This window comes from Clytia hemisphaerica, unplaced genomic scaffold, assembly GCF_902728285.1.
Source record: "Clytia hemisphaerica strain Z4C2 unplaced genomic scaffold, Clytia hemisphaerica genome assembly, whole genome shotgun sequence".
In the NCBI taxonomy this organism is placed as follows: Eukaryota; Metazoa; Cnidaria; class Hydrozoa; order Leptothecata; family Clytiidae; genus Clytia; species Clytia hemisphaerica.
In genome coordinates, this window is record NW_027104580.1 from 287,219 (window position 1) to 314,766 (window position 27,548).

At 35.7% G+C, this 27,548-nt stretch overlaps 4 protein-coding genes across 5 annotated transcripts; 2 read left to right on the forward strand and 2 right to left on the reverse strand.

Moving 5' to 3' along the window:
• The first annotated feature begins 2,211 nt into the window (after positions 1-2,211).
• Positions 2,212-11,898, forward strand: LOC136823538 (uncharacterized). Of its 2 annotated transcripts, none has more exons than XM_067079725.1 (9): positions 2,212-2,314; positions 3,803-3,906; positions 6,641-6,711; positions 7,394-7,491; positions 8,703-8,770; positions 9,576-9,744; positions 10,308-10,570; positions 11,289-11,456; positions 11,700-11,898. In XM_067079725.1, coding segments are annotated over exons 1-9 (1,104 nt in total). In that variant the 5' UTR covers positions 2,212-2,312; the 3' UTR covers positions 11,861-11,898. The 2 variants fall into 2 exon arrangements, with proteins under 2 accessions (XP_066935826.1, XP_066935825.1); XM_067079724.1 differs by lacking the exon at positions 2,212-2,314 and adding an exon at positions 3,550-3,655.
• Positions 11,899-16,913: 5,015 nt separating this feature from the next.
• LOC136823553 (uncharacterized) lies at positions 16,914-17,733 on the reverse strand. The gene is made up of 2 exons (XM_067079741.1): positions 17,644-17,733; positions 16,914-17,410 (listed from the first exon to the last, which is right to left on the reverse strand). The coding sequence occupies exons 1-2, from the start codon at positions 17,675-17,677 to the stop codon at positions 16,935-16,937; spliced, it is 510 nt and encodes a 169-aa protein (XP_066935842.1). The 5' UTR covers positions 17,678-17,733; the 3' UTR covers positions 16,914-16,934.
• Positions 17,734-20,435: 2,702 nt separating this feature from the next.
• LOC136823529 (uncharacterized) lies at positions 20,436-21,016 on the forward strand. Its single transcript, XM_067079716.1, has 2 exons — positions 20,436-20,500; positions 20,685-21,016. The coding sequence occupies exons 1-2, from the start codon at positions 20,467-20,469 to the stop codon at positions 21,014-21,016; spliced, it is 366 nt and encodes a 121-aa protein (XP_066935817.1). The 5' UTR covers positions 20,436-20,466.
• A 2,782-nt stretch (positions 21,017-23,798) lies between these two features.
• Positions 23,799-24,584, reverse strand: LOC136823555 (uncharacterized). Its single transcript, XM_067079743.1, has 2 exons — positions 24,498-24,584; positions 23,799-24,294 (listed from the first exon to the last, which is right to left on the reverse strand). The coding sequence occupies exons 1-2, from the start codon at positions 24,529-24,531 to the stop codon at positions 23,819-23,821; spliced, it is 510 nt and encodes a 169-aa protein (XP_066935844.1). The 5' UTR covers positions 24,532-24,584; the 3' UTR covers positions 23,799-23,818.
• Positions 24,585-27,548: the final 2,964 nt, after the last annotated feature.

The window sequence follows — 27,548 nt, forward strand, 5'->3', positions numbered from 1 at the left end:
TTCAGATCTTCAGAAATTTTGTTTTTAGAATTATTTTTCAGTTATTTTGTCACATATTTTCAAGCAGTGCTGAAGTTTCATTTTTCTTCAGTGATTCCTATTTTATTGTAAATTGGGTTTAAAGTCGTTTTATTTTTGTAAATAAACACAAACAAACATGTTTAAGTCGTCAAACGTTTGAATTATTTTTTTCAAGAACAACATCTAATGTATAAGATTTTTTAATTTGTTTTAATTGATATAATTTAATCCTTTTAATGTATTTAAATGTATTATTTTAAAAGCATAAACATAATTTGACAATAATGCTGATTAACAGCTTGATTATAACAATCCGAGTTATTTGTATGTGTCCGCCTTAAGTGTATTAATTTTGGCGGGGATTAAATTTTGCGGATTTTTAGTAAAATTCGCCCAATACACGCCATAGTTTTTCAAATTGTCCATCCAAATTTAATACCCACCAAATATTAACAAAATCTTTTTAGGATATAAATTCTATCTAAAATATGCATTTTTAAGTGGAAGCTATTAACATACCAATTAATTTTTGATTTGCAAGGGCAAAAAAAATCTCCCCATCCACCTAGTTTTACAAATTTTGCCATCCGCCAAGTCAAATACCCGTCAAAAATTACATCTTGGCCAACCGCCATATTAAGTACACGCCAAATTACTTAAGGTAACTCCAGCCATTGATTGGGACATTCCATTTTGTATCCATATGGTATAGAGATGGAAGAACATTTCAAGGAATAATCCGAGAAAAGTTTTCAGAGGGTTTAAGGATTGATTTCAAAGCCCCGAAGAGGCTAGACCCGAAACTCTTGGATGGAAGATAAAACCATCCAAAACACGTGACCTGTGTGGTTTTCATACGAACGACGGATTGAAAGTAAAACCTATCGGTAGATTTCGAAAAATAGGCCGCTCAAAAACAAGTTTGACAAGTTGAAAATTTGAAAATGATTGGACCAAAAAAACTTTTATCAAATACTTTTCAGACCTCACTGACTTGTGTACAAATTTTTTATATCTGTTTCGGATTGAACGTTACGACCCTCCGAAAAAGATAGTTGCTTAAAAAGGGATGTCTTCAGTATAACGGGTTTGTAACCTTTGACCTTAAAAAGAGGTATGCCAAATTTGAGAGGCTCGTTGGAGTCGGAAAAAAACCGTTATTTGCTGTTTTTTCACTTAAAAGGGCGACCTTCTCAGACTTTCTATTCAACAATTCTATATCAAAATTGATTTTTTTGGTATTTTGCTTATAACTTCTTGAGTTCACAAAAAAAAGCTTCAAATAAGGCAAAATAGAACAGGTTTACGCTGTCATTCGCCAAAATTAGTTCCCGCCAAAATTAAAAAAAATTATCAATCGCCAAAATAAGTTCTCCCCAAAATTAAAAATTTTCAGGATTTTTTCCGCTCGTCAAACTTAGTTTCCGCCAAAATAAGTTCCCTTAACTCTGGATTATCTTTTCAACGGTTTGGAATTCTGTTAAGATTTGAAACATTGAAAAATTGTAAGCAAAACAAATATTATAAGTGCACACTTGAAACGAAAAGACTTTAGGAATCTGAGGCCGAGTTTGTAATAAGATTTTATACAAAGCTTAGCCTGTGCTCGCTTAAGCTTATGGAATATGGAATGAAAAAGTACATTCCTTTTGAAAGGTCAAATTAATTTAAAAGATATATCTAATTTTAGATAAAGAAAATTTGATAGTTTGTTCAAGGAATTAGACCACTTCAAATTTGATTAATTAAGTACATTCAAGGTTTTTGCGCTCAGATGGTATATAAGCAGGTGAAAATGGAAATCTTTAGGCGGGATAAATAAAGCCCCCAAAATTTATCTACTATGAAAAATCGACGATAAATATTGCCTTTCATATTAAAGATGAAACAAAGGAAACACGATCCTCTAAGTTTTAAAGTAAATATCGCATAATATTTATTGAAAAAGGTCGTCTATATTTTAGGGTTCCAAAAAAGAATATCTCCTGTGATTTATTATTAAAAATTGATTAAAATATTGGTGAGGATCTTTTGATTAATCAAGAAAATTCCTACTAATAGGAGGGCACACAGTCCGGAATAAGTCGTCATCTTATTGTGAATTTTACTATGAAGCAATATCAATTTTTCCTAGTTTCGACCACCTGCCTAAAATTAAGGAAGGCCCAGGCACCATATAAAAAGCTGTGAAATTCGAATAGAGGACTATGGATGATTAAGTGAGAGAATTTACAGGCTGAGTGCGAGGACGGAAATTATTTGTTGAAAGAATTCAAATTAAAGTTGACAATATGTGAGTAATTATATTATAGTTGACCCATTGGGGGACCTGAAGGAGAGTTTAAATTTTTTTGACTGAGAGTCTTCATTTCCCTACGCGTTCTTTCTTTATAAGAACATCCAAAGGTTTAGAGGCCTTCGGATGTTCTTCACTTTTTGAGTTTTAAGCCTAAAAATGTTCTTAACATGTTCTTATTTGTGTCCATTTTCCTAAGAATTCGGGGTTTTAGAGTCTGCAAAGCTTTAAAATGTTCTTAACTTGTTCTTAATATTTTGGCCATTGAAGCCTTATATAGTTTGTTCTCATAAAAAACGTGTATACTCTTTTCTTTTTATAAGAACCAGTAAAATTTTGGCTGGAGCATGATTGTTCTTATTTTTTGTCACTTTGAGACTTAAATCTTTATCCTGTTCTTATTTATATATAGGGTGTAATTGATGTGTTTTAGGCTCTTTACCCAATTTTTACTACTTTGACCCCTAAATTGTTTGAAATTGAGTAATTTCAGGCTTTTTAAATTGTTCTTATTTTTTTGCGATTTTGAGCCTAATTGTTCTTATGAAATTGTTCTTATAAAACTAAAAAGTGTAGCACAAAACGTTCATTCAATGTTCTATACATGGACGCCGTATGCACATTTATTGCTCGTTTAATTGTGTCTGCTGGACTTTCAATAGGTTGGTCGCACTTTTTATAAGAACAAACTATATGAGACCATAAGGCTTCGAGGGTCAAAATGCTAAGAACATGTTAAGAACATTTTAAGGCTTCGTGGACTCTGAAACACCCAATGTCTTGGAAATCGAACAGAAGCACTCATAAAATAAGAACATTTTTCTCAAGTCTCAAAAAGTTATATAAAAAACATGTAAGGGTGTGATGAAACGTGGAAGAGATTGCATTTTGGACAGGATATAATCTAGATCTAATCACAGCAAATATTTTATCATTCATCAATAATAAGCAGATACGCATTTTCTTTTTACAAGAACAAACTATATAAGAACATAAAGCTTCGATAGCCAAAATCTAGAGAACAAGTTAAGAACATTTTAAGGCTTTGCGGGATCTAAAACACCCGATTTCTTAAGAAAATGAACAGAAATACTCAAAAAATTGTGAAGTAAGAAGCTTAAAACTCAAAAAATTAAAAACATTCGAAGGCTTCTTGGATGTTCTTATCTTGCTTTGAATCATAAAATTTGTTCATAAAATCGACAATAGACCTTTTTTAATAAATTTCTTGGACAAACAACAAGAGCGACAAAAAATCAAACTTCGAAAGCAAAATTTGAAAAAACTAATTCTACCGTGATATATCAGGAATTACTCAATGGGCGTTTTTACCTGCAGGTATATAATAAAAACGAATATTACCCTGTTTCACTCAGGACTATTATTTTTCCCCCGGGGTCAAAATGAGGGCTTAGTCATTTTGAAGCAAAACAAAATATTATACTCCCAACTGCCGAAACTAATGTCTAATTCTTAATTTTTTAGGTGGATTGAAGCAACAATACAGCTATTATTCCTTGCTCTGCTGACGTCAGCAAAACGTTACTGGGATGCTGAACTGGATAAGCAGCTCGAATATCTTGAATTAGGTGAGTGGAGCATTCCTGTACTTGATTTCAAAAGGGAAGGGGTCAAAAATATATAGTTATCAAGTAGCTGGTTACTTAGTTCTTTTTCGAGGGAAGAAATTTTTTATTTTCACACTCTACCTTATCTGTAAACAGAACCAATATCGATATCAATATCAATACGCTTATAAGAATATCTTCTTTAAGAACATCAGGGTGCAAATTGGCCAAATCATGAGAATACCCTAAGAATACCCTCTAGGGTAAGTTTCACAGAACTTGATAAGAATACAGTCATTTTGTAGTTGGTTAACAGAAAAAAATTGCTTCTTTTGTTAGACTTAAATTGAAACTTTGAGACAAAAATGTAATTTTAGCTCCCAGTGTGCACCCAAAATTCTCCAACTCTCAAATTGACCGTTTGTCATGTTTGTTTAAAAGTCAAGTCTCAAAAAGTAAGAATACATTAAGAATATTCCACCCTCAATTTTATCACTGGTAATTTCTTAAGAATACTTGATCCTCATCCAAAGTACCACTTTTCTTATTAAAAAGACGTGTACATTGCCGTAGTACTACGCTACTTTATACGCGAGATGCCGTCTGGAATATAGGGGTCAGTTGAAAACGTTGGGTACCCAATTTGGCACCAAAATTTGGCTACCTATCTGGGTGCTAGAAAAATGGCGAATCAGCGCGGAAAATATTTTAATTTCCACACATGGGGGAATTTTACATTGTGAAATCCAGAAAATATCAATAAATATACTGTAAGTACCAGTGGTACCCCTTAAAACCTACAACAAAAAAAGGTACCCCCTATATCATGATAGAGAAAACAGTAAGAGCTGAAACTTTTTTCTGGTGAGTCTAGGCTACCTATGAATTTCTTCCTGGATATGGTTTTTTGTAAAAGCTGCTAAGAAAATTCTTTTTGCTTCGTGAAAAAATGCAATTTTAGTTATTTACCCCTTAAAACCTACAAAATGTTTTTCTTGAATAACTTTTTATAAAATAGCCCTTTTGGTCTCATAATTTTGAACAGTGATTCACTGCAAAGTTACTAATACTAAAAATAGAGCATTGGTACCTAAATATTTTCAAAACTGTACGTTAAAATCAAATTACACCTTAAAAACCTACACTATGTACACCTTAAAACCCCCTTAATGCAATTTCGCCTTTTTTTTGTCAAAAAACGGCTTTGAAGGGTTAAAACTTTTATTCACTTCATTTTTTTCACGTATGCTACTAATGTTTTTCTAAATCTCCATCAAATTTGTGACATTTTGGTATGTAATATGACCTTGTTTTGAGAAAGTCGAATTTTCAGACTTGATTGGCCACTACCATAAATGAGCTTTAAAATAGAACTTTGAGGGACTTAGGATTTCTTTGGGGTGTAACCATGGAGAAGAAAGTGATTTTTTCGTACCTACCATAAGTATAGGTACCTAAAAAGTATATAGGTTTTATGACCTTAAATTCATTTGTGTAATCTCTAGGTCTAAAAAACTTGATTTTTTGAAGGGATTTCTTGTAAAATTTTCAGTAACTTTGAATTTTACGACACTTACGATAATTAAAATTCTTGAAATTAGGTAATTTATGAAATTACCTATATTAGAGATTGTAGAAAAGTGAATTATGCAATATTAAATGAAGTTTGGAGGTTAAGAGAGCCCCCAAAACTCAACTTTGTAGGTTGTAAGGGGTATGTGGATTCAAGGGGTTATCCACTGGTACCAAAATTGACTTAATATAAAGGAGTTCTTAAAATTAAAGGGGGATCCCCCCTGTTTGCCCTGGGTTGACTCAGACTCCGTGATGCTTTGCGGCTTTGAAAAGTAACAGACCAGAACACTGATCCCTAACTACTGTGCAAAGAAATATGATACTGTGATTAATAATCAAAATTGTAAGAGTAAATAACTTGCAGTCAATTAGGCTGAAAAAGTGCTTTTTGCTACTCTAAGTGTTGATTGGGAGGGCAAATATTTTCATTTAACTTTCCCAATTGTTGAAAAAGCTGTATAAAATGAAGTCTGTAAAATATTTTCAAGGTCGAAACAATCTCTCTCGAAAAATTTCTATAACGACTGTGGCAATAAATGGTTGACCTGAGTCTGACGAAGAATGTCAAGTTTTAGTATTTTTCAATATCTTCTTCTGTTTTATATTGGTGAAAAATATTATTATATAGATTTAGATCGCATTCCTCTCTATCTCACCTCAGGATCTGTTAATGCACGCTCACCTTGACTTTGTTTTCCTCTAACGATTTAGCAGCTTAAAATCAGGCTGTGACAACGATTTTTCGGCTTTCTATTCCGGTCTGCAAATTATTTTAGGTACCCAAATAAGAAGCCAAATTGGGTACCCAACCTTTTCAACTGACCCGGAATATAGTATACCCCCTATCTTGCAAAATTACTCAGAAGCTGTTTCGAATTGTAATTTCGAATTGGACTTTATCTAATAATGACGGTTGACTCTTGCTAATTCGAACTCGAACGCACGGGGAATCTTTTTCGTTCGAATTACAGAGAGATTCGAATAATAAAAAATATTCTAAGAGGGTTTCTCCTTGACAGGGACTGGAAACAAGTTCGAAATATGCAAAGATTCGAATAACCAGTTTGAGTAAAGAAAACGATTTAAGTTAATTTCATACTCAAAGTTTCATGCCAAACTTTAAGATTCAAATAATAGACGTTCAAATAAACGAGAATTTATTGTATTTGCTTTTTTTCAGCTGATTGTCCATATCAAGTTGAAGCGATCGGATGTTACAAAGATGATTTGAATCGTGCCCTTCCAAGTGAGGTAAAATATACTAAAATTCGTTAGTCTGAACTTTCGCACGTAGACAAAAATTGATGAGCAAGTTTGTTTTGGTATAGGATTAGTAAAGACTCGGTGAAATAAAAGACACCTTCTTCTTACAGACCCGCTGGGATTTTTCTAACCAGTGGGGATAAAAATAACGAAATGAATCTCGACGGGGATTGATATTCTGATACTTTAAATGGCTGGGGATTTAAGTTTCTTTTGTTTTCAAGTCAGGAAAACTTTCAACAGGGTCGATATTTTGGCCAATTTTTCCAATGGGAAGGGGTCCCAGTGGATCTGTGAGAAGGGGATGTATAAGTTCTTTAACCTGTAAAGAAGATCAGGGTACCATTTTTATGGGATCCATATAACCGAAATGCGGTTGAGATTTCAAGATGACTCTATTTTCAATTCTTAAATCGGAAAGCATTTCACTCAAAAGCAACCACTGCGAGAGGAGACTTTGGGATTCCAACTTTGGCAGTTTACAACTTACTAGGACTCTCGTAAATTTGATTGAAGTGGAAAATAAGAATTGGAGTAAAAGAGAATAAACTCAAAATAAGTGAACAAATGTTTCCAAAAAAATCCGTTGATGAAATATTTTTCCCTTTCCATAAGTCCTGAACAAGTTAATTGAGAAAAAACTTAATTTTCTTTTTGATATGGATTGTAGATCTTGAACAGTCGTGACCGAACCCGAAGATCGATTTTTATGGAACCACAAATCCAATGGACAAATTATAATCATTGGTTGGCAAACTTCATTTGTCAGTAAGTAGTATATTCGCTTCTTTATTTATTCGTCATGTTGTATGTTGTATTTGATTAAATAAATCTCTAGTCTGTACCAAACTCTGCTTCGCTGACTATTAAAAACGCCCGTGGGCGGGATGATACAGGCTATTGAAATCTCGGTTTTTGGTACGGTGCTCGCTATCCATCTAGCGTCTATTTTAAGGCATCACTAGCTTTGGAAAAGGTTTTAAACGGCTTTACTTTATTGGTTATGCTGTTATCGTAAGGTTTTTTGGCTATAAAAGTTTTAATGGGAATAGCTCTATATTTTGTACTGCTTACATCACATTACTACGAAATATGTACACATTTTATATTTGTCACCCGGGGGGGGGGGGTACTTAGGCAAAATGGGTGCCGGGTATGTGCGAGCCATAAGGGTACCTTTTCTCATTCCTCAAAAGTCTCTCAAAGGGGTACAAATTCAAAAGTTAGTCTCTGAAAGGGTCCCAAAATCACAAAAATCAAAAATTTCTCTCTCAAAGGGTCACGATTTCCAAGAATTTTGACCAAAATTTGGTGAAAATCAAACCAAAATTTGGAAAAAATGGACCAAAAATTAGGAAAAAGTCTCTCAAAGGGTCCCAAAATCACCAAAATTTTGTCTCTCAAAGGGTCGATTTTCGATTTTCGGCTCGGACATACCCGTCACCTCGCAAACCTAGTACCCCCCCCCCCCCCCCCCCCGGGATCTGTCACTCTGGCTAAGCTTAACCACGATCATGAACATATAAACGACTGGACAATATTTCCAAATTTTGACTTAAAAGTGTCTAATAATTTTAGAGAGTGTCACATTCTAATTTCGATATTCTTATGACACAGGCACTCAACTTTGGCAAGCTATTTTTTTCAAGTCATAAAAAAAATTACTGGAGTGACAAAAGGGATTCAAAAGTATACACGCAGTTGAAATTCTGCATTTCAGAGTTGAAAATGTTGATAAAATATATTGCAAACTCGTGAAAAAATTTGAAAATAATCTTTTTGTGCATTAGGAGTAATGTTCAAGCTCTATCAATCATTTTACCTAAACAATTCAAAGAAATAAAATTACGACGGAATATTGTCGGATTTTTTATAGCAATTTTGAAATACAGGCGGCAACGAAGCTCGCTTCAAAGAGACAATAAAAGATAGATGTCCAGTCGTTTATATGTTCATGCCACTATGTACTTATATTATAGGGGCGCAAGGAAACTTTTTGAAAAGAAGCCAAATACATTTGCTGACTACATTGGCGTTCAATTTTACGGTAAGTTGATATAGCGACTTTCAAATTTTCATAAATTATTCTTCAGAAGAATTAAACCTTACGTATTAAGATTACTAAAGAAATGGCTTTTAAGTGTCTTACAGCCCCGGCCGAACTATTTTCCTCAATGGGGATGAAAATTCCTTTTGAAATCTCCATGGAGTAGAAATTGTTCCAAGGTTAAAAAACCCAGTGGGGATAGTTTTGGAGCGCAAATTTTAAACATTGAATTTCGAGTGGAGATAAAATCAAAGTCAATTTCCCAGTGAGGCTGAAATTCCAGGGTAAATTTTTCAGTTGGTCTGTGACACAGGGGTGTGCTTTGAGTCAAGTGGCATTTCATAGTAAATATATGTGTGTTTTTTTGCCCTACCTTCATATAAAATTTCAGAAAAAATTACAATATGCCACTATTATGAATAACCAAAAGTAGGTCCAATAAGTCAACTTAACAATTTCAAATAACAAAGAAATTTGAAGTTTGGGCAAAAAATAGCACGACCCCCGTCGATTTTACCCCCTTCTTTACCCAAATTTTTTACTCTAATAATGGCGGCGATTATTAGGTTTGCGAAATAAGGAGGGGTCTCGCCCATTTTTGAAACTCGGAAATTTCAGAGACAAAAATAGAGAAATTTTGTGAATTTTGGGGCCTATTATCGAGACTTTTCTCCTAAAATTTAGCGTTTTTAGAGATAAATACTATGAGCGCCACATAACAGTACCCTCCTTTTGCATAAATACCCCCCCCCCATTTATAGGTGCAACAGGCTCAATAATGTAATTTGTGTTTTTCTAAACACAGGTGAAATTTGGGCCAATCTTGATGAAGAGGTACGAACGAAATACAATAAATATGGCTCCTCATTGAACTGTGTGAATGGAAATTACAAGAAAGTGCTTTCACATAAGCCAACACAATGTGGATTATTCGTTGGAGATGAACTCGCTAATTATGTATACAAAGTTACCAGGTAAGTCGCTATAGTACATTAAGTAAGTGAGTATATATCCATCTGGTGGCTGTCGGTAGTGCCAAGAGTGTAACCCCTATTCTATTTTCTGAGAGGTAGAGCGTCACACCTACTCTCAACTCCCAGTAATTACCACCAGGAGCAGTCTACCCAATATAGGCTACTCTTGCGCAGAGTTGGCGGTGACCGGGGATAGAACAGAACCTACAACCCTTAGATTTTAAAAGGTGAATGCTCTATCGACTGGCATGAGCTACCCAGACAGCACCTTAATATATCGATGGAAAAATTATCGGCCTTCTATACGGGCTTGTTATCTTAACACTGCAACCTCTTCAGGCCGGAAAAAAGATCGAAAATATTTTGACAATACTAGGTGACGAAAGAACTCTCTTACTGTGAAGACATAAATTGTGTGTTATTATCTTAACTGGACGGATTTCCGTCTATACAGACGGGTAAGTTGCAACACTGCAAAAAAAATGAGTAAAGGAAACATACCAACTTGAAGACCTGTAGCACCTTAATTTTCATTAACAGTGTATCTTCCTGTCGTCTCTTAGATATAACAAGGACGAAGATTCAAAAACGTGTCCATACTTCGAATCGAGCGGATGCTGGGCGGACAACGATCCATACTTGAAGCCACACCAACGCCCTATGACAGTCTATAAAATGAATGAAAGAGATCCTTATATTAATAACTGGAACAAGAAATTGATTGATTGGGGAAACTGGGGTAAAGGCTACTTGGGAGATTTGTTGTGCCGATGTGCAGAGCTAGCCAAAAAAGAAAACATGAAATACTTCTCCATCCAATTTTACGGTAAGACAATAATTAACATTCATATTTCGTTGTAAATTCATTACTAGTCCCCTAAAAAACCGTATTCTATCATGGCAGGGCAATATTGGGCTTACCCCCTTGGAATGGAAATGGACCTCCTCAAGAGGTTTTTTTCTGGAAAAGCCCATTAGATTTTGAAGATTTCTCAGATATTGCAGGGTTACTTTAAAATGCAATATTTTAGATGGGAACAGCCCTTGAGCTGCCAAGATACTTTTCTATGAACCGAACGGACCACAGATTTTTGAGGGGTTCATTTCAAAGGTGGGGAACTGAAAATCTCAAACGTTTCTATTGCAAATTGCAAAGATTCTAGAGCGAAACCATTCTACAGATTCTTATTATGGCGGATTCTAATTTAACTTTCCGAATATCAATAATTTGTGGCCTGTTCAGTTAATAGAAAACTATCATGACAGATCAAGGGATGTTCCCATCTAACATATTACATTTAAAAGTAACCCAACATGTGAGAAATCTTCGAAATTTAATATTGCTCTGCCATGATAGCCAGCGCCGCGGTCGGCTTTCTTTAGGGGACTAGTAGTAGTTTTTACTGTCTTTTTAGGAGATTTTATAAGTGTAATTCTACTTTTATTTTTATTTTTGCCGACCGACCGACTCTTTTTTTGGGTAGCTTGGCTCGTAAAACAACAAATTAAATTGGCCTCGCCTAAGAATCTTTTTTTTTTCTCAGGTGAATGTTGGTTAGGGAATAACGAAACGAATTTTAAACGTGATGAAAAAACCGACCGATGCGTTGATAACAAATTTGATGTTTGTGATGTCGATCAAAAAACAAAATGTCGTGCTCAATTATGTGCTGGAAAGTGGAAAGCCAACAAAGTCTACGAATTGAAACAAGGTATAGACCCTTTTTTATGAGAACTATTTTATAAGAACAATGAGGCTCAAAATCTCCAAAGAATAATAACAATATAAAAGAGAACTGCAACGCTTGGAATTACTCAATTCATTTAAATTTTGTCTCTTTAAGGGTCGGTTTTCGGTCCGATCCGTGTATTCTCAACATTCTCCAACCGTAATACACCCCCGGAGGAGTACCCTGAACTATCAGATTATAACACAACTATTTTCCATGTTTCAGGACCACACAAGTGCGCAACATCACCATGTAAGAACGAAGGAAAATGTTTGACCATTGGTACAAACGATTATGTTTGCCAATGCAAGAAAGGTTTCGGTGGTGATCAATGCGAGAAAGGATCCCCTGCTGTCAACCCTACAGATGAAATAGAACTAAGCTAGAAAATTGCAACTTGTTGCTTTCCCAGCTGCCATCGTTTTTTATAAGATTCTCATTCCCGCATTATGATTCCACTACCACTCTTTTATCGGAAAAAGACCAGCGCTCCGGTAGTAGCGCACAATTTGTGTAGGAGAGCAGATTTTTCATGACACTGTAGTTATCCATGCATAATATGAAAGGATAATTACTGTGTCATAAAAAATCTACTCTCTCCTACACAGATTTTGCGCCCCCCCCCTTGTCTACGCTACTGCTCCGGGTAGTTGAAAATGAGCTTCGGAAAGTTAAGCAATTTCGTGAGTAAACACAAGATTTTTCGTACCTTTAGAAACAAATCCTTTCCTTCTCATACCGGTTATCCCGGGAAAAATAGCGGAAAGATTCCGGAAAAGTCAGGGAAATCTTATTGCAGGAATGAGAATCTTATGCAAAACGACGTTAGCACACAACGTCATAACAGCGTTCATATAACATTAGATGATGAACGTTGAAACAACGTTGTGTGCCAACTGGGTGGATAGAAGAATAAAAAAACCGAATTCACTCGATCAAAAGTATTGTACGTTCGGCTTAAAATTAGACAAAATTATTTTTTTCTTGTAAAATTTTAGTCAATAACTTCTTCGTATTGTTTTTAAGTTTTCTTTCCATCACAAAGTCAAAATAATTAAAGTTCCTCTCACTAAAGCACAACTTTAATCATGTCGACTATAGCACTGTATTTTCGCATGAACCGCTACTTATTTTGAAGAATAGTTATGAATATTTTATTTAGAGAATTTTTCATTTAAAGGACTAATAAATCTATATTGTAATGTAAAAGAAAGAGTAGATGTTTTTTTTTTTTTGGGGGGGGGGGTGTATTCAAAAGACAAAGTTTAGCTAGGTATCAGGCTACGTGGAGCAACTGTCCTGTGACAAAATTTGTTAATAACCTACCCTATTTTTTTACCGCTATAAGCCCTACTTACTCCCTCAATGGAACCAGAATTAGGGTTCGTGGTGGAAAAGTATGGACAAATATGGATTCAGTGTCAAGCATAAGCTTGATATAGTTTATTATGTTGATAAATTCTTAAATAAAGAATTCCCCTATTAAATAAGTAAATTAAATTACAACGGTTTGTTTTTCGTTTTTGGTTCGATTGTTTTCAGTTTTTCATCGCTTAGTGAGATGGCTCGGTGAGGTATTTTCCTTCGTACAAGCAAGCATTTTCTTTTTGGTTGAATTTCAAGTTTCCTGGGCAAGCAATACATCCGACAGTGACTCCCTTCCAGCAAGCAACGTATTGACGGTCATTGCTTGGGTCTTCAACGTTTCCACTGAAGTGTGGTCCGTAATGGGGGCATTTGTCTGGGCAAGAGAAAGTGGTGGCTGGGTGCCATTTCTGTGTGGTGACACAGTCGTCGTATTTGCTGTACAAACATTGGTTGCAAGTTTGACTGAATTCCAAAGAGAGAGGGAAGCAAGCTTGACAGTAAGCTAATCCGTTTGAGCATTGGACAAAGTAGTTAGGTCTGTATTGACCATAGAAGTAGTATTCGAAGTTTCCGTCAGCTTTCCCTTTGCAAAGGGAGTCTGGGCATGGAACAGCTGGTGGTGTGGTTCCAGTGATTGGTGGATTGGTGATGGCTGCAGCCGCTAAAAGTTAAATATGAATGTTTAGGATATTCACTTCTATGTGTGGGTTTGTAGTTGTAAAGTCTATTAAGTTCTGAAAAACCATCAATCTGGGTTGGCAACTTTATTCAATTTTGTTTGATTGTTGGACTGATTTTTGTGAGGTCAAGTTGAAGAAAATGAAAATAATTTCAAAAGGGCAATCGTTGTAAACATTCTAGTACTGCAATAAAACTTACCAGCGATAAGAGCGAAAGCAATGATACACTTCATCTTGTTGTTTTGAGATTGTCAAGTTCTTCAGATTTCAGAAATTGATGATTGAAGATGTCTCATGCTCCACCTTTTATAGTCAAACCCTTTCTCATTAAAATGCCATTGTATTTAGTGTTTGTAACACTGTCTATTGTTGTAAGTATTTTTTAAGGAATAGACTTAATATCTAATTAGCTTGTTATTATTTGTATACAGCAGACAGTCAGATTTGTTGCAACTTCCGTAGTTACAATTATTAATTGATATTGCTTTATAATTAAAGCTGGATTCATTCCATTTGAAGATTTCAACATTTTATTGTTCATTTGTGATGCGTTTAGATTTCCTTTTATTATGATTGTTATAATGAGTGGCTTTTGTCTTTTTTTAGAATTTTCCTAATTTTTTTTTGGGATTATGAGAAAAGGGAAATCACTTCTCTGTTTCGTAACAATTACTTCTATGTTTCGTAATAACATGTATCTCTGCATAAAGTGACAATCACAAATCAATGAAGAAGTGAACAAAAGTTCTCTGTAGTTCTTTGGCGGATTTCAGCCACAAAATGAAATTCATAAACTTAGTCCCTGAAAAAGAATGAATGGGAATGACATCCTCGTCCTCTTTTCTGACTTTATTTAATGGTTTTTCATTTTAATAAGAAAAGATAAGTATTTCAAAAGCAATGCAATCAATGTGACATCCCATTAATTTTTCATACAGGGAGGGGGTGGAATACCCCCTAGAAAATGGCAAAATTTGCATTAAAAACCTTGGAAAATTCCTTTTCATACCCTTAAAGTGAGGGTGGACGAACTATAATCAGTCTTTTAACACTCATGAAAAAAACACTTATTTAAACCCCCTGGAATTATACGTCCACCCCCTGAATATGGATATAAAATGGAATGGCCCAATGAAGTCACGACCTATACAAATATAAAAAGGGGTGAAAAAGTGACAGTGCCCCGGGGGGGGGGGCAGTCAGGCAAATTGACCGACGGGTATGTGCGGCGGTTAAGGGTATGTTTTTCAAAATATCAGAAATGGGCCTTTCCAGAAAACAACCGTATACCCCCTGTTGAGGAGATCCATCCCTCTGTGGTTAGAAATGCTGCAACCCCCTGGAATTCCAGGCAATTTCAGGTTTAAACCCCTCTGGAATTCGGAATTTTAATATGATTTAAAAAGCTACCCCCACGGAATTCCAGTTATTTTAGGCAGATTTTTGCATCTCCCTATAGAATTTCGCCACATATCAAACCTTACCCCCCTTGGAACGGAAATGGACCTCCTCAACAGGGGCTATACGGTTTTTTTCTGCAAAAGCCCAATGCACTGTAAGGGTGGACTTTTGATAAATGCACTGTAAGGGTGGAAATTTCAGCAAATCTGGGAGAAATTGCAAATATTTGCTCGAAAATGTTGATTTTTTTTGCTCTAAAAGAGTGTAAAATTTGAAAAAATGCACTGTAAGTGTATGAATTTCAACGATTTTTTTCTGCACTGTAAGGGTGCGATTCTAAAAGCCAATTTTTTCGCGGCACATACCGTAGTTGATAAACCCACTCCCCCCCCCCCCGGGGGATAGTGCAAGTTGAGGTTCTGCTTCAAAGTTCGAAAACTTTTCCAAGGACAAGTTTTGATGTACTTTTGTGATAAGGAATGAATAATGAGTAAGAATATATTCCCAACCGGAATGGTCTATTTCAAAACGTACTCTGAGAAAGAAAAGGACTGTTCCGATTTTAAATCCTTCAACAATCATTTCTGAGATTCATCTCGACTTCATTACACTTTGTTTAAATCTGATAATTACTTCAGATGATCTTCATGGATTAAGAGTTAAAGAGGAAGCGCTACTTTACTGCTGGATTTCTGTTGGATGTTCCTACACCTAACGCCTAGATGACAAGTCTAGAATATTTAGAATAGTCAAAAACATTGTGGAAGTCTTGTTTTTTTTTGTAAAGCAATATAATAAAAAGAAATATTTTCCAAAGGCCTAATAAAGAGATTTTAACAAAGGTGGCAAATGAGAACAGTCCCAAAACCGAAAAGTGGCCGTATGGTTTTCTGCCTTGATAACTGCAGTTTTCATTTTTAAAGCAGAATCTGATAGTAAAGATTACGAAAGATAATTATTAAATTTCTTATTGTGCACTTTTGCTTCACTTGTATTCTACATTATAAGCAGTTTGTTCTAATAACTCCAAATCGATTCAACCATATTCCGCTCAATATAATAATTAACTTGTGAGATACAAGCTCCGAATCGATTCAAACACGTTCTGCTGAATATAAAAATAATGGAGTAAGACCAATTGACCACCCTCCTCACCTTCTCAATAAACACTCCGATATCACATTTCTACTTGGACCTGCAACCCACTGGAAAATTTGATCAAGATTTCGTCCCAGTGATATCCCCAATTCGAAATTCATTGTTAAAAATTGCTCTCCAAAACCATCTAACTGGAAGTTTTGAGCTCGATGAGTGGTACCCGCAAAAAAGACATTGCAATGTTAAAAATTAATATTTAACGACGCTACACCATCAGAAGTTATTCGAGGAAAAGTAAATATAGCGCTTTCGATACATTTACACCCACTATCGAGTAGTGTTACCATTGGGGTACCACTATCGAAAAAACTGTATGACCGGGATTCAGAAACTTTGTTTATAAAGCTGAGTGGTAGAGACTGATCCAACAGACAAAAAGTGTCAACAATTTTGAGTTTCTAGTTCAACAATTAGATTTGAGTTTTGAGAGGCCTTTCTTGTAATTACTCTAATGGTGGTATGATTGCAATTTATTTTGCGTGATCCAGGTTTTTCTGGAGATTGAGTAAATGCTATTTTTCGCTATATTTGTGTGGTGAACAAATTGTCTTGATCTTGATCAGAGTACTGTAATTTGGCGAGTTTTTAAACTTACCCTTCAAAGAGGCCAATTTCTTAAATATGTATTAAATTCATTTAAAGTAGTAGAAAACTCTAAGATACAACGGAACCACATTTGGGGTTCGTGGGTGGAAAAGTATGGACAAATGTGGATTCAGTGTCAAGCGTAAGCTTGATATGGTGTATTGTACTGATAAATTCTTAAATAAAGAATTCCCCTATTAAATAAGTAAAATAAATTACAAAGTTTGTTTTTCGTTTTTGGTTTTGATTGTTTTCAGTTTTTCATCGTTTAGTGAGATGGCTCGGTGAGGTATTTTCCTTCGTACAAGCAAGCGTTTTCTTTTTGGTTGAATTTCAAGTTTCCTGGGCAAGCAATACATCCGACAGTGACTCCCTTCCAGCAAGCAACGTATTGACGGTCATTGCTTGGGTCTTCAACGTTTCCACTGAAGTGTGGTCCGTAATGGGGACATTTGTCTGGGCAAGAGAAAGTGGTGGCTGGGTGCCATTTTTGTGTGGTGACACAGTCGTCGTTTTTGCTGTACAAACATTGGTTGCAAGTTTGACTGAATTCCAAAGAGAGAGGGAAACAAGCTTGACAGTAAGCTAATCCGTTTGAGCATTGGACAAAGTAGTTACGTCTGTATTGTCCATAGAAGTAGTATTCGAAGTTTCCGTCAGCTTTTCCTTTGCAGAGGGAGTCTGGGCATGGGACAGCTGGTGGTGTGGTTCCAGTGATGGGTGGGTTGGTAATGGCTGCAGCAGCTAAAATTTGAATAAGAAAATAAAAGTTAAAAATACTTGACTACCATCGGTTTGTATTTTGGAAATTCTAAAAAGTTCTGAAAAAGCCGTCTATCGGTTTGGAAACTTCGTTTCCTTGTTAAGGGTGGTTTTTCATAAATCCAGCTTGGAAATAGGTCAGTTTTTAAAGTAATTTTTGAAAAAACAAGTGATTTTAAGTTAAGAAAATATTTTGGCACTGCAATGAAACTTACCAGCGATAAGAGCGAAAGCAATGATACACTTCATCTTGTTGTTTTGAGATTGTCAAGTTCTTCAGATTTCAGAAATTGATGATTGAAGATGTCTCGTGCCTCACCTTTTATAGTGAAACCCCTTCTCGTTAAAATGCCATTGTAATTAGTGTTTGTAACACTGTCTATTGTTCTAAGGAAGTTTTAAAGAAATGACTTAATATCTAATTAGCTTGTTATTATTTGTATACAGCAAACAATCAGATTTGTTGCAACCTGCTGGTCATCAGCAACTTCCGTAGTTACAATTATTAATTGATTTTGCTTTCTTGATTTACCTATAATTCTGAAAGAATGTTCAAAGCTGGGTTTATTGCTCTTTTGTGATGCATTGAGATTTGTGATTGTTATAATGATGTCTTTTTATAGAATTTTCCTCATTTATTTTTTCATAGTTATGAGGAAGACAGTCACTTCTCTGTTTCGTAATAACTACTGAAGTAAACTAGAGAAATGTTTTTGACACTCCTTTCTCACAGACCCGGTGGGATCGTTTTATCAGCCAGTGGGGGTAAAAATAAAGGACCAAAACTTGATGGGGATTGATAGTCCCATGTTTCTAATGGCTGGGGATCTGAATTCCATTGTTTTCTAGCCAAAAAATTCAGTGGGATGGAAAAAAGCACAATATCTTGCAGTAGATTTGCTCATCTGGTTATTTTCTACTGGGACAAAAATTAAAGTATAATTTCGCACTGAGGACGATATTTTTGCCAATTTTTCCAGTGGGAAGGGGTCACAGTTGGTCTGTGAGAAGGGGTTTTCCCCCGGGGGGGGGGGGGGGGGTACTAGGGTTGGCGAATGAGGGGTATGTGCGGACGGGACCTCCGAAAACCAACCCTTAGAGAGACTGATTTTTGCTGAAAAGGTGACCCTTAGAAAGACTTTTTGAATTTTTTTTTCGATTTTTGAAAATATTCATACCCTCAGAGAGACTTTATTACAGTTTTTTTTTCGATTTTTGAAAAAAGTCATACCCTTAGAGAGACGTTATTACAATTTTCTCTCTGGAAATCAAAAAATTTTCTAAAAATCCTGAATTTTCCGACCCTTGGAGAGACTAATTTAAAACTTTCTGATTTTCCCGAACCTTAGAGAGACTTTGAAAGGTAAAAAAACCGACCCTTACCGTCCGCACATACCCATCATCCATTTTTGCCTAAGTACCCCCCCCCCGGGGGTTTCTTGAGTAAAGTGACAACGAAGCGAAAAAAGTTCTCTAACTAAAGCCTGTATCAAAAAGGTGCGCAGTGCTTTTATTTTTCACCAATAATTTGTCGTATGATAGAAAGTTTCGTCGTTGGAAAAATATTTATGCAGATATTTTTCCACTAAATTATTTTTCAAAATTCGTTCAAAAAAGTGGGATAAAAAATGAAAAAGAAAAAAATGAACTTTTTGTAGAATAAAAATAAAAACACTGCACACCTTTTTGCTATAGACTTTGGTGTAGTTCTTTGATGGGTTTCAACCACAAGAAATGAAATTTATAAATCTGAAAAAAAGAATGATTTCCTCGTCTTTGATCTGGCTTTATATAATGATCTAGATTCAAAGTATTTTTTATCGTCATAACATGAGAAAGTATTTCAAAAGCAATGTATATTGAGTCAGGACCTATATGAATATCAAACGGGGTAAAATAAAATAACGTGGAAGTTGAGGTTCTGTTTCAAAGTTCAGAAATTTTCAAAAGGACAAGTTTTTGATGTACTTTTGTAATAAGGAATGAATTGTAAGAGTATATTCACAACCGGAATGGTCTATTTTCGAAACGTACTCTGAGAAAGAAAAAGACTGTTCCGATTTTATATACTTCAACAATCATATTGTATTGATCATTTTTGAAATTCATCTCGAGTGCATTACACTTTTTTTAAATCTGATAATTACTTCAGAAGATCTTCATGGATTAAGAGTAGAAAGGAAGCGCTTCTTTACTGCTGGATTTCTGGTATATCTTACCGCACCTAACACCAAGATGACAAGTCGAGACAGATTTAGAATAGCCAAAAACATTGTGGAACCCTAAGTTTCTTTGTAAAGCAATATATTCTTTAAAGTAAGTTTTCCAGGCCCGGTGAAACAACCGTAAAAATGGAGGGGCTAAAGGCTCAAAATGAGATAGAATTTTCCAGGAATCGCAGAAAAAGTCAAATTTGCTCAAAAGTGGGGAAGCTTCAGCATCCCCAGCCTCCCCGCTTTAGCCGGGCCTGTTTTCCAAAGACTTAATAAACAGATTCTAACAAAGGTGGAATGAGACCAGTCCCAAGAAAGCGAAAACTGGCCGTATGGTTTCTGATGTCTTGATAACTGCAGTTTTCATTTTTAAAGTAGAATCTTAGGGTAAAGATTATTAATAAATTATTTACTGTGCACTTTTGCTTCACTTGTATTCTACATTAACGATTTTGTGCTACAAACTCCGAATTGATTCAAACACGTTCTGATCAGTATAATAATAATGGAGTAAGACCAATTTGACCCCCATCCTCACCATATCATTAGACACCCACTGGACAATTTGATCAAGATTTGGTCCCAGTGAGAACAATAGCCAACAATTTTCAGCTCCATCTGAAAATTGACTTTGATACCATCCCCGATTCGAAATTCATTGTTAAAAATTGCTCTCCAAAACCATCGCCACCGGAATTTTTGAGCTTAGAACAACAGAATTTCCATACCCAATGGGATTTCAACATAAATTTTTTATCCAAAATGAGACATCTTCAATCATCAATTTCTAAAATCTGAAGAACTTGACAATCTCAAAACAACAAGATGAAGTGTATCATTGCTTTCGCTCTTATCGCTGGTAAGTTTTATTGCTTTACTACAATGTAAATCATTTTCAATCTCTTCAACTTCACCTCACCAAAATCAGTCCAACAATCAAACAAAATTGCTTGCCGAGATTTTTAAGAACTTTCTAGGATTTTAAGATAAAAACAGAAGATGATCAATAATTTTAAACATTCAATATTATTTCAATCTTTCAGCTGCTGCAGCCATCACCAACTCACCGATCACTGGGACCACACCACCAGCTGTCCCATGCCCAGACTCTCTCTGCAAAGGAAAAGCTGACGGAAACTTCGAATACTACTTCTATGGACAATACAGACGTAACTACTTTGTCCAATGCTCAAACGGATTAGCTTACTGTCAAGCTTGTTTCCCTCTCTCTTTGGAATTCAGTCAAACTTGCAACCAATGTTTGTACAGCAAAAACGACGACTGTGTCACCACACAAAAATGGCACCCAGCCACCACTTTCTCTTGCCCAGACAAATGCCCCCCATTACGGACCACACTTCAGTGGAAACATTGAAGACTCAAGCAATGATCGTCAATACGTTGCTTGCTGGAAGGGAGTCACTGTCGGATGTATTGCTTGCCCAGGAAACTTGAAATTCAACCAAAAAGAAAATGCTTGCTTATACGAAGGCAAATACCTCACCGAGCCATCCCACTAAACGATGAAAAACTGAAAACAATCGAACCAAAAACGAAAAACAAACTTTGTAATTTAATTTACTTATTTAATAGGGGAATTCCTTATTTAAGAATTTATCAGCACAATACACTATATCAAGCTTACGCTTGACACTGAATCTACATTTTCTTTTTGGTTGCAAATTTTATTATATTGAGCAGAATCGATTCAAACACGTTCTGCCCATTATAATAAAATTTGTGAGCTACAAGCTCCGGATCGATTCAAACACGTTCTGCTCAATATAATAAAATTTGTGAGCAAAAGCTTGAACCGATCAAACATTCTCTCAATAATAAAATTTGTGACTACAATCTGAATCAAACACGTTCTGCTCAATATAAATAAAATTTGTGAGTTACAAGCTCTGAATCGATTCAAACACGTTCTGCCCATTATAATAAAATTTGTGAGCTACAAGCTCCGAATCGATTCAAACACGTTCTGCTCAATATAATAAAATTTGTGAGCTACAAGCTCTGAATCGATTCAAACACGTTCTGCTCAATATAATAAAATTTGTGAGCTACAAGCTCTGAATCGATTCAAACACGTTCTGCTCAATATAATAAAATTTGTGAGCTACAAGCTCCGAATTGATTCAAACACGTTCTGCCCATTATAATAAAATTTGTGAGCTACAAGCTCCGAATCGATTCAAACACGTTCTGCTCAATATAATAAAATTTGTGAGCTACCAGCTCCGGATCGATTCAAACACGTTCTGCTCAATATAATAAAATTTTTGAGCTACAAAGCTCCGGATCGATTCAAACACGTTCTGCTCAATATAATAAAATTTGTGAGCTACAAGCTCTGAACCGATTCAAACACGTTCTGCTCAATATAATAAAATTCGTGAGCTACAAGCTCTGAATCGATTCAAACACGTTCTGCCCATTATAATAAAATTTGTGAGCTACAAGCTCCGAATCGATTCAAACACGTTCTGCTCAATATAATAAAATTTGTGAGCAACAAGCTCTGAATCGATACCCTGAGTATCAGAGGTTAAGTTTTCAAAGAAAATAGTAACCTCTGAAGACAAATAATAGAAATTTTATCGCGCATGTGTCAATCTAATCACTGTAGAAAAAATCAAAGATGAAGAGCAAATATTACCATATTAATGTCTAGCAGACTGTATCAGTATGCAGTTTACTATTTACGAATTCCCCAGAAACCTCCAAGTGTAGTTGAAATGAGTTTATTTCGAAAGAAATCTTTTACATGATCCCCAAATGTATAACAGTAATTACTAAACTTTTAATTATGGAAATCTCACTTTAATTGAATCGAAATAATAGACAGACTTTATGTTATGATTCTCTATCACTGACTCTTTTTACAAAGCATTGATGACTTTTTGTAAGTTGTGTTTTCAACGACGGGAATAAAAATATCGACTATGACGCTCATCCAAGATCTTGGATGGTCGTCATGGTTACTTTTGTCTTCGCTGATTGCGCGATGAATAGAATCTCGATTCGTCGGCACAGCGTAAATATATGATTTTGAGCTGTGCTTTTCACGGTACTGAATCGATTCAAACACGTTCTGCCCATTATAATAAAATTTGTGAGCTACAAGCTCTGGATCGATTCAAACACGTTCTGCTCAATATAATAAAATTTGTGAGCTACAAGCTCTGGATCGATTCAAACACGTTCTGCTCAATATAATAAAATTTGTGAGCTACAAGCTCAGAAATAAAAATTGCTCTCCAAAACCATCTAACTGGAAGTTTTGAGCTCGATGAGTGGTACCCGCAAAAGAGGGGTCAAGCTGGAGTTTTTACAAGGTTTTCGATGATTGGTTGATGGTTGAATCTTGAGACAAAGGATTTTATTGCTTTTTCTAAAGAACGCGTCATCTCTATTATTTCAAATGACCAATTAGTGAAGTATCTTATACAAACTCCAGCTCATCCCCAAAAGAGACATTGCAATGTTAAAAATTAATATTTAACGACGCTACACCATCAGAAGTTATTCGAGGAAAAGTAAATATAGCGCTTTCGATACATTTACACCTACTATCGAGTAGTGTTACCATAGGGGTACCACTATCGAAAAAACTGTATGACCGAGATTGAGAAACTTTGTCCAGTGTTTATAAAGCTGAGTAGTAGAGACTGATCCAACAGACAAAAAGTCAACAATTTTGAGTTTCTAGTTCACCAATTAGATTTTCTGGCAAATAGTTTTATGAGGCCTCTCCCTTAATTACTCTAATGGTGGTATGATTGCAATTTATTTTGCGTGATACAGGTTTTTCTGGACATTGAGTAAATGCTATTTTTCGCTATATATTTGTGTGATGAACAAATTGTCTTGATCTTGATGAGAGTACTGTAATTTGGCGAGTTTTTAAACTTCCCCTTCATAGAGGCCAATTTCTTAAATATATATTAAATTAGTTTAAAGTAGTAGGAAACTCTAAGATACAACGGAACCACATTTGGGGTTCGTGGGTGGAAAAGTATGGACAAATGTGGATTCAGTGTCAAGCGTAAGCTTGATATGGTGTATTGTACTGATAAATTCTTAAATAAAGAATTCCCCTATTAAATAAGTAAAATAAATTACAAAGTTTGTTTTTCGTTTTTGGTTTTGATTGTTTTCAGTTTTTCATCGTTTAGTGAGATGGCTCGGTGAGGTATTTGCCTTCGTACAAGCAAGCGTTTTCTTTTTGGTTGAATTTCAAGTTTCCTGGGCAAGCAATACATCCGACAGTGACTCCCTTCCAGCAAGCAACGTATTGACGGTCATTACTTGGGTCTTCAACGTTTCCACTGAAGTGTGGTCCGTAATGGGGGCATTTGTCTGGGCAAGAGAAAGTGGTGGCTGGATGCCATTTTTGTGTGGTGACACAGTCGTCGTATTTGTTGTGCAAACATTGGTTGCAAGTTTGACTGAATTCCAAGGAGAGAGGGAAACAAGCTTGACAGTAAGCCAATCCGTTGGAGCATTGGACAAAGTAGTTAGATCTGTATTGGCCATAGAAGTAGTATTCAAAGTTTCCGTCAGCTTTTCCTTTGCAGAGGGAGTCTGGGCATGGGACAGCTGGTGGTGTGGTTCCAGTGATGGGTGGGTTGGTGATGGCTGCAGCAGCTAAAAGTTTAAATAATATTGAATGTTTAGAATTATTGATCATCTTCTGTTTTTGTTTGAAAATTCTAGAAAGTTCTTAAAAATCTCGGCAAGCAACTTTGTTTGATTGTTAGACTGCTTTTCGTGAAGTCAAGTTGAAGAAATTGAAAATGATTTCAAAAGGACAATCGTTGTAAGCATTGTAGCATTGCAATAAAACTTACCAGCAATAAGAGCGAAAGCAATGATACACTTCATCTTGTTGTTTTGAGATTGTCAAGTTCTTCAGATTTCAGAAATTGATGATTGAAGATGTCTCATGCCCCACCTTTTATAAACCCTTTCTCATTAAAATGCCATTGTTATTAGTGTTTGTAACACTGTGTATTGTTTTAAAGAAGTTTTAAGGAAGTGACTTAATATCTACTTAGCTTGTTATTATTTGTATACAGCAGACAGTCAGATTTGTTTCAACTTCCGTAATATTACAATTATTAATTGATATTGATTTACAATTCTGAAAGAATGTTTTTAAAGTTGGATTCATTCCTTTTGAAGATTTCAACATTTTAAGGCCTGTTTCCATCGCTCGCGCGAGCGTGCACGCTAGGGCGAAATTTCCTAAAAAATAGCCTATTGACGTCACGAATTAAATTTTCTTGTACACAAAAAGTGTACGCTCTTGTACGCTTTTGTGCTCTTTTCTACGCTGAAAATTTTCAACTTTTTTGAGCGTACAGGAGCGCACATCTCAATTGATAATTTTTCAACCAATCAAGAAAGAGAAAAACTGCTGAGTAAACAAAAAAATGTAAACATACAGATTGTGTATGTTTTTGATGGAAATCAAACATTGATCGCGTGGAGTGTGCGGCCAAATCTATTTTAAGAATTTTGGCCTAGCGTGCACGCTCGCGCGATCGATGGAAACAGGCTTTTATTGTTCATTTGTGATGTGTTTAGATTTCCTTACTTTATGATTGTTATAATGAGTGGCTTTTGTCTTTTTTTAGAATTTTCCTCATTTTTTTTGGGATTATGAGAAAAGGGAAATCACTTCTCTTTTCGTAACAATTACTTCTATGTTTCGTAATAACAGATATCTCTGCATAAAGTGACAATCACAAATCAATGAAGAAGTGAACAGAAGATCTCTGTAGTTTTTTGGCTGATTTCAGCCACAAAATGAAATTCATAAACTTAGCCCCTGAAAAAGAATGAATGGGAATGACACCCTCGTCTACTTTTCTGACTTTATTTAATGGTTGTTCATCTTAATAAGAAAAGATAAGTATTTCAAAAGTAATGCAATGTGACATCCCATTAATTTTTCATACAGGGAGGGGGTGGAATACCCCCTAGAAAATGGCAAAATTTGCATAAAAACCTTTGAAAATCTATTTTTATACCTTAAAGTGACGGTGGACGAACGAACTATAATCAGTCTTTTAACCCTCATGAAAAAAACATTCATTTAGACCCCCTTGGAATTATACGTCCACCTCCTGCATATGGATTTAAAATGGAATGGCCCAATGATGTCAAAACGGGGTGAAAAAAATTATAGTGGAAATTGAAGTTCCGCTTCAAAGTTCGGAAACTATAATCAGTCTTTTAACCCTCATGAAAAAAACACTCATTTAGACCCCCTGGAATTATACGTCCACCTCCTGCATATGGATTTAAAATGGAATGGCCCAATGATGTCAAAACGGGGTGAAAAAAATTATAGTGGAAATTGAAGTTCCGCTTCAAAGTTCGGAAACTTTCCCAAGGACAAGTTTTTCATGTATTTTCGCTCTGAGAGAAGAAAATGAGTGATCCGATTTTATATCTTTCAACAATCATATTTTATTGATCATTTCTGAAATTCTCCTCGAGTGCATTTTAATTTGTTTAACCTTTCAAAGCCGCTAACCTTTTTGAAAAAGGCCAAAAAGTTCATCATTTTTTTCTGGAAATTTATTCTTTCAAAGGCAATTTCTCGACCAGGACAAATGATTCAGGTATCAACTTTGGTATCGTTGGAAAGCTCTTTCTCTCAGCTACAAAGAATAGCAGATTTTTTTTCTCTAATCTCAAGTGGTCAGGAGTTATGACCAAAAGACTGTGTATCGGTAAAATGACCTTTTCAAAACGTATATATAATACGTATTTCGACTCCTAAGGGTTAAATCTGATAATTACTTCAGATGATCTTCATGGATTAAGAGCAAAAAGGAAGCGCTTCTTTACTGCTGGATTTCTGGTGGATCTTACCACACCTAACATCTAGATGACAAGTCCAGACAGATTTAGAATAATCAAGAAATCGCGGAATCTTAAGTTTTTGTAAAGCAATGTCATTTTGTTAGAGAATGTTTTCCAAGGCATAAAACTTATAAAATACTACAGAATATATTTCATCAGGGTCAAACGACTCAACTTTGTGTCTATTTCTTGTCTCCCAGTCACTAATGGCAGTTTCGGGCGAGGGCGCGAAATTGTGGTTAGTATCGGTAGACAAGAAGACCGCCCGCGACTCTCTCCAGTCCTCTCATGTATGTAGTTGTACCCAGACCCCTCGTGTTCTTCCTTCTTCAACCCACTCAGTATTCAGTCGTGTTTTCTTTCCCACCTTCCCACCCTTACTGAATTGCGCCCACACGGGTCTCTCCTATCATGTCGCGGTTGGTCACTTGATTGTGACGTCTAGATTCTCTAGGGCCTCTAATGTTCACGCCGCCCATCTTGCCTTTTGTACAGAGCCTCTAGTATACGCCCTCTGTTTTAAGGCTATGCCGCCTATGATATACGCCCTCTGAATTAAGGGTATACTACGCCATCCACTTAGTTCCTCTAGGAGTGACCACAATATATCCGCCACACTTGTACATAAAACTCATAAAATACTACAGAATATATTTCATCAGGGTCAAACGACTCAACTTTGTGTCTATTTCTTGTCTCCCAGTCACTAATGTCATATTCTGGCAAATAGTTTGAGGGTCCTATCCCGTAATTGCTTTGATGGTATGGTGATTGCAATTTTTTTAACATGATCCATATTTTTGTGGGGATTGAGTGAATCCGTGATTTTGACCATTTTTCCCTATATTTGTGGGACGAACAAATTTTCTTGATCTTAATGAGAGTACTGTAATTCGGCGAGTTTTTGAACTTTGAACCCACCAAAGTGGTAATTTTCTTAAATTATTCTAAAGTAGTAGAAAACTCGAAGATGCAACGGATAACCAGATTGAGGTTGGTGGTAGAAAAGTATGGACAAATATGGA

Excerpts from the sequence above, each read along its gene's own strand:
- LOC136823529 (XM_067079716.1), top strand. The coding sequence starts at position 20,467 with ATGAAGTGTATCATTGCTTTCGCTCTTATCGCTG. Across the intron at positions 20,501-20,684 it reads TGCTTTCGCTCTTATCGCTG|CTGCTGCAGCCATCACCAAC; the intron begins GTAAGTTTTATT and ends TCAATCTTTCAG.
- LOC136823553 (XM_067079741.1), bottom strand. The coding sequence starts at position 17,677 with ATGAAGTGTATCATTGCTTTCGCTCTTATCGCTG. Across the intron at positions 17,411-17,643 it reads TGCTTTCGCTCTTATCGCTG|CTGCTGCAGCCATTACCAAC; the intron begins GTAAGTTTCATT and ends TTCAAATTTTAG.
- LOC136823555 (XM_067079743.1), bottom strand. The coding sequence starts at position 24,531 with ATGAAGTGTATCATTGCTTTCGCTCTTATTGCTG. Across the intron at positions 24,295-24,497 it reads TGCTTTCGCTCTTATTGCTG|CTGCTGCAGCCATCACCAAC; the intron begins GTAAGTTTTATT and ends TTAAACTTTTAG.
- LOC136823538 (XM_067079724.1), top strand. The coding sequence starts at position 3,636 with ATGGGCGTTTTTACCTGCAG. Across the intron at positions 3,907-6,640 it reads GCTCGAATATCTTGAATTAG|CTGATTGTCCATATCAAGTT; the intron begins GTGAGTGGAGCA and ends GCTTTTTTTCAG. Across the intron at positions 9,745-10,307 it reads TATGTATACAAAGTTACCAG|ATATAACAAGGACGAAGATT; the intron begins GTAAGTCGCTAT and ends GTCGTCTCTTAG.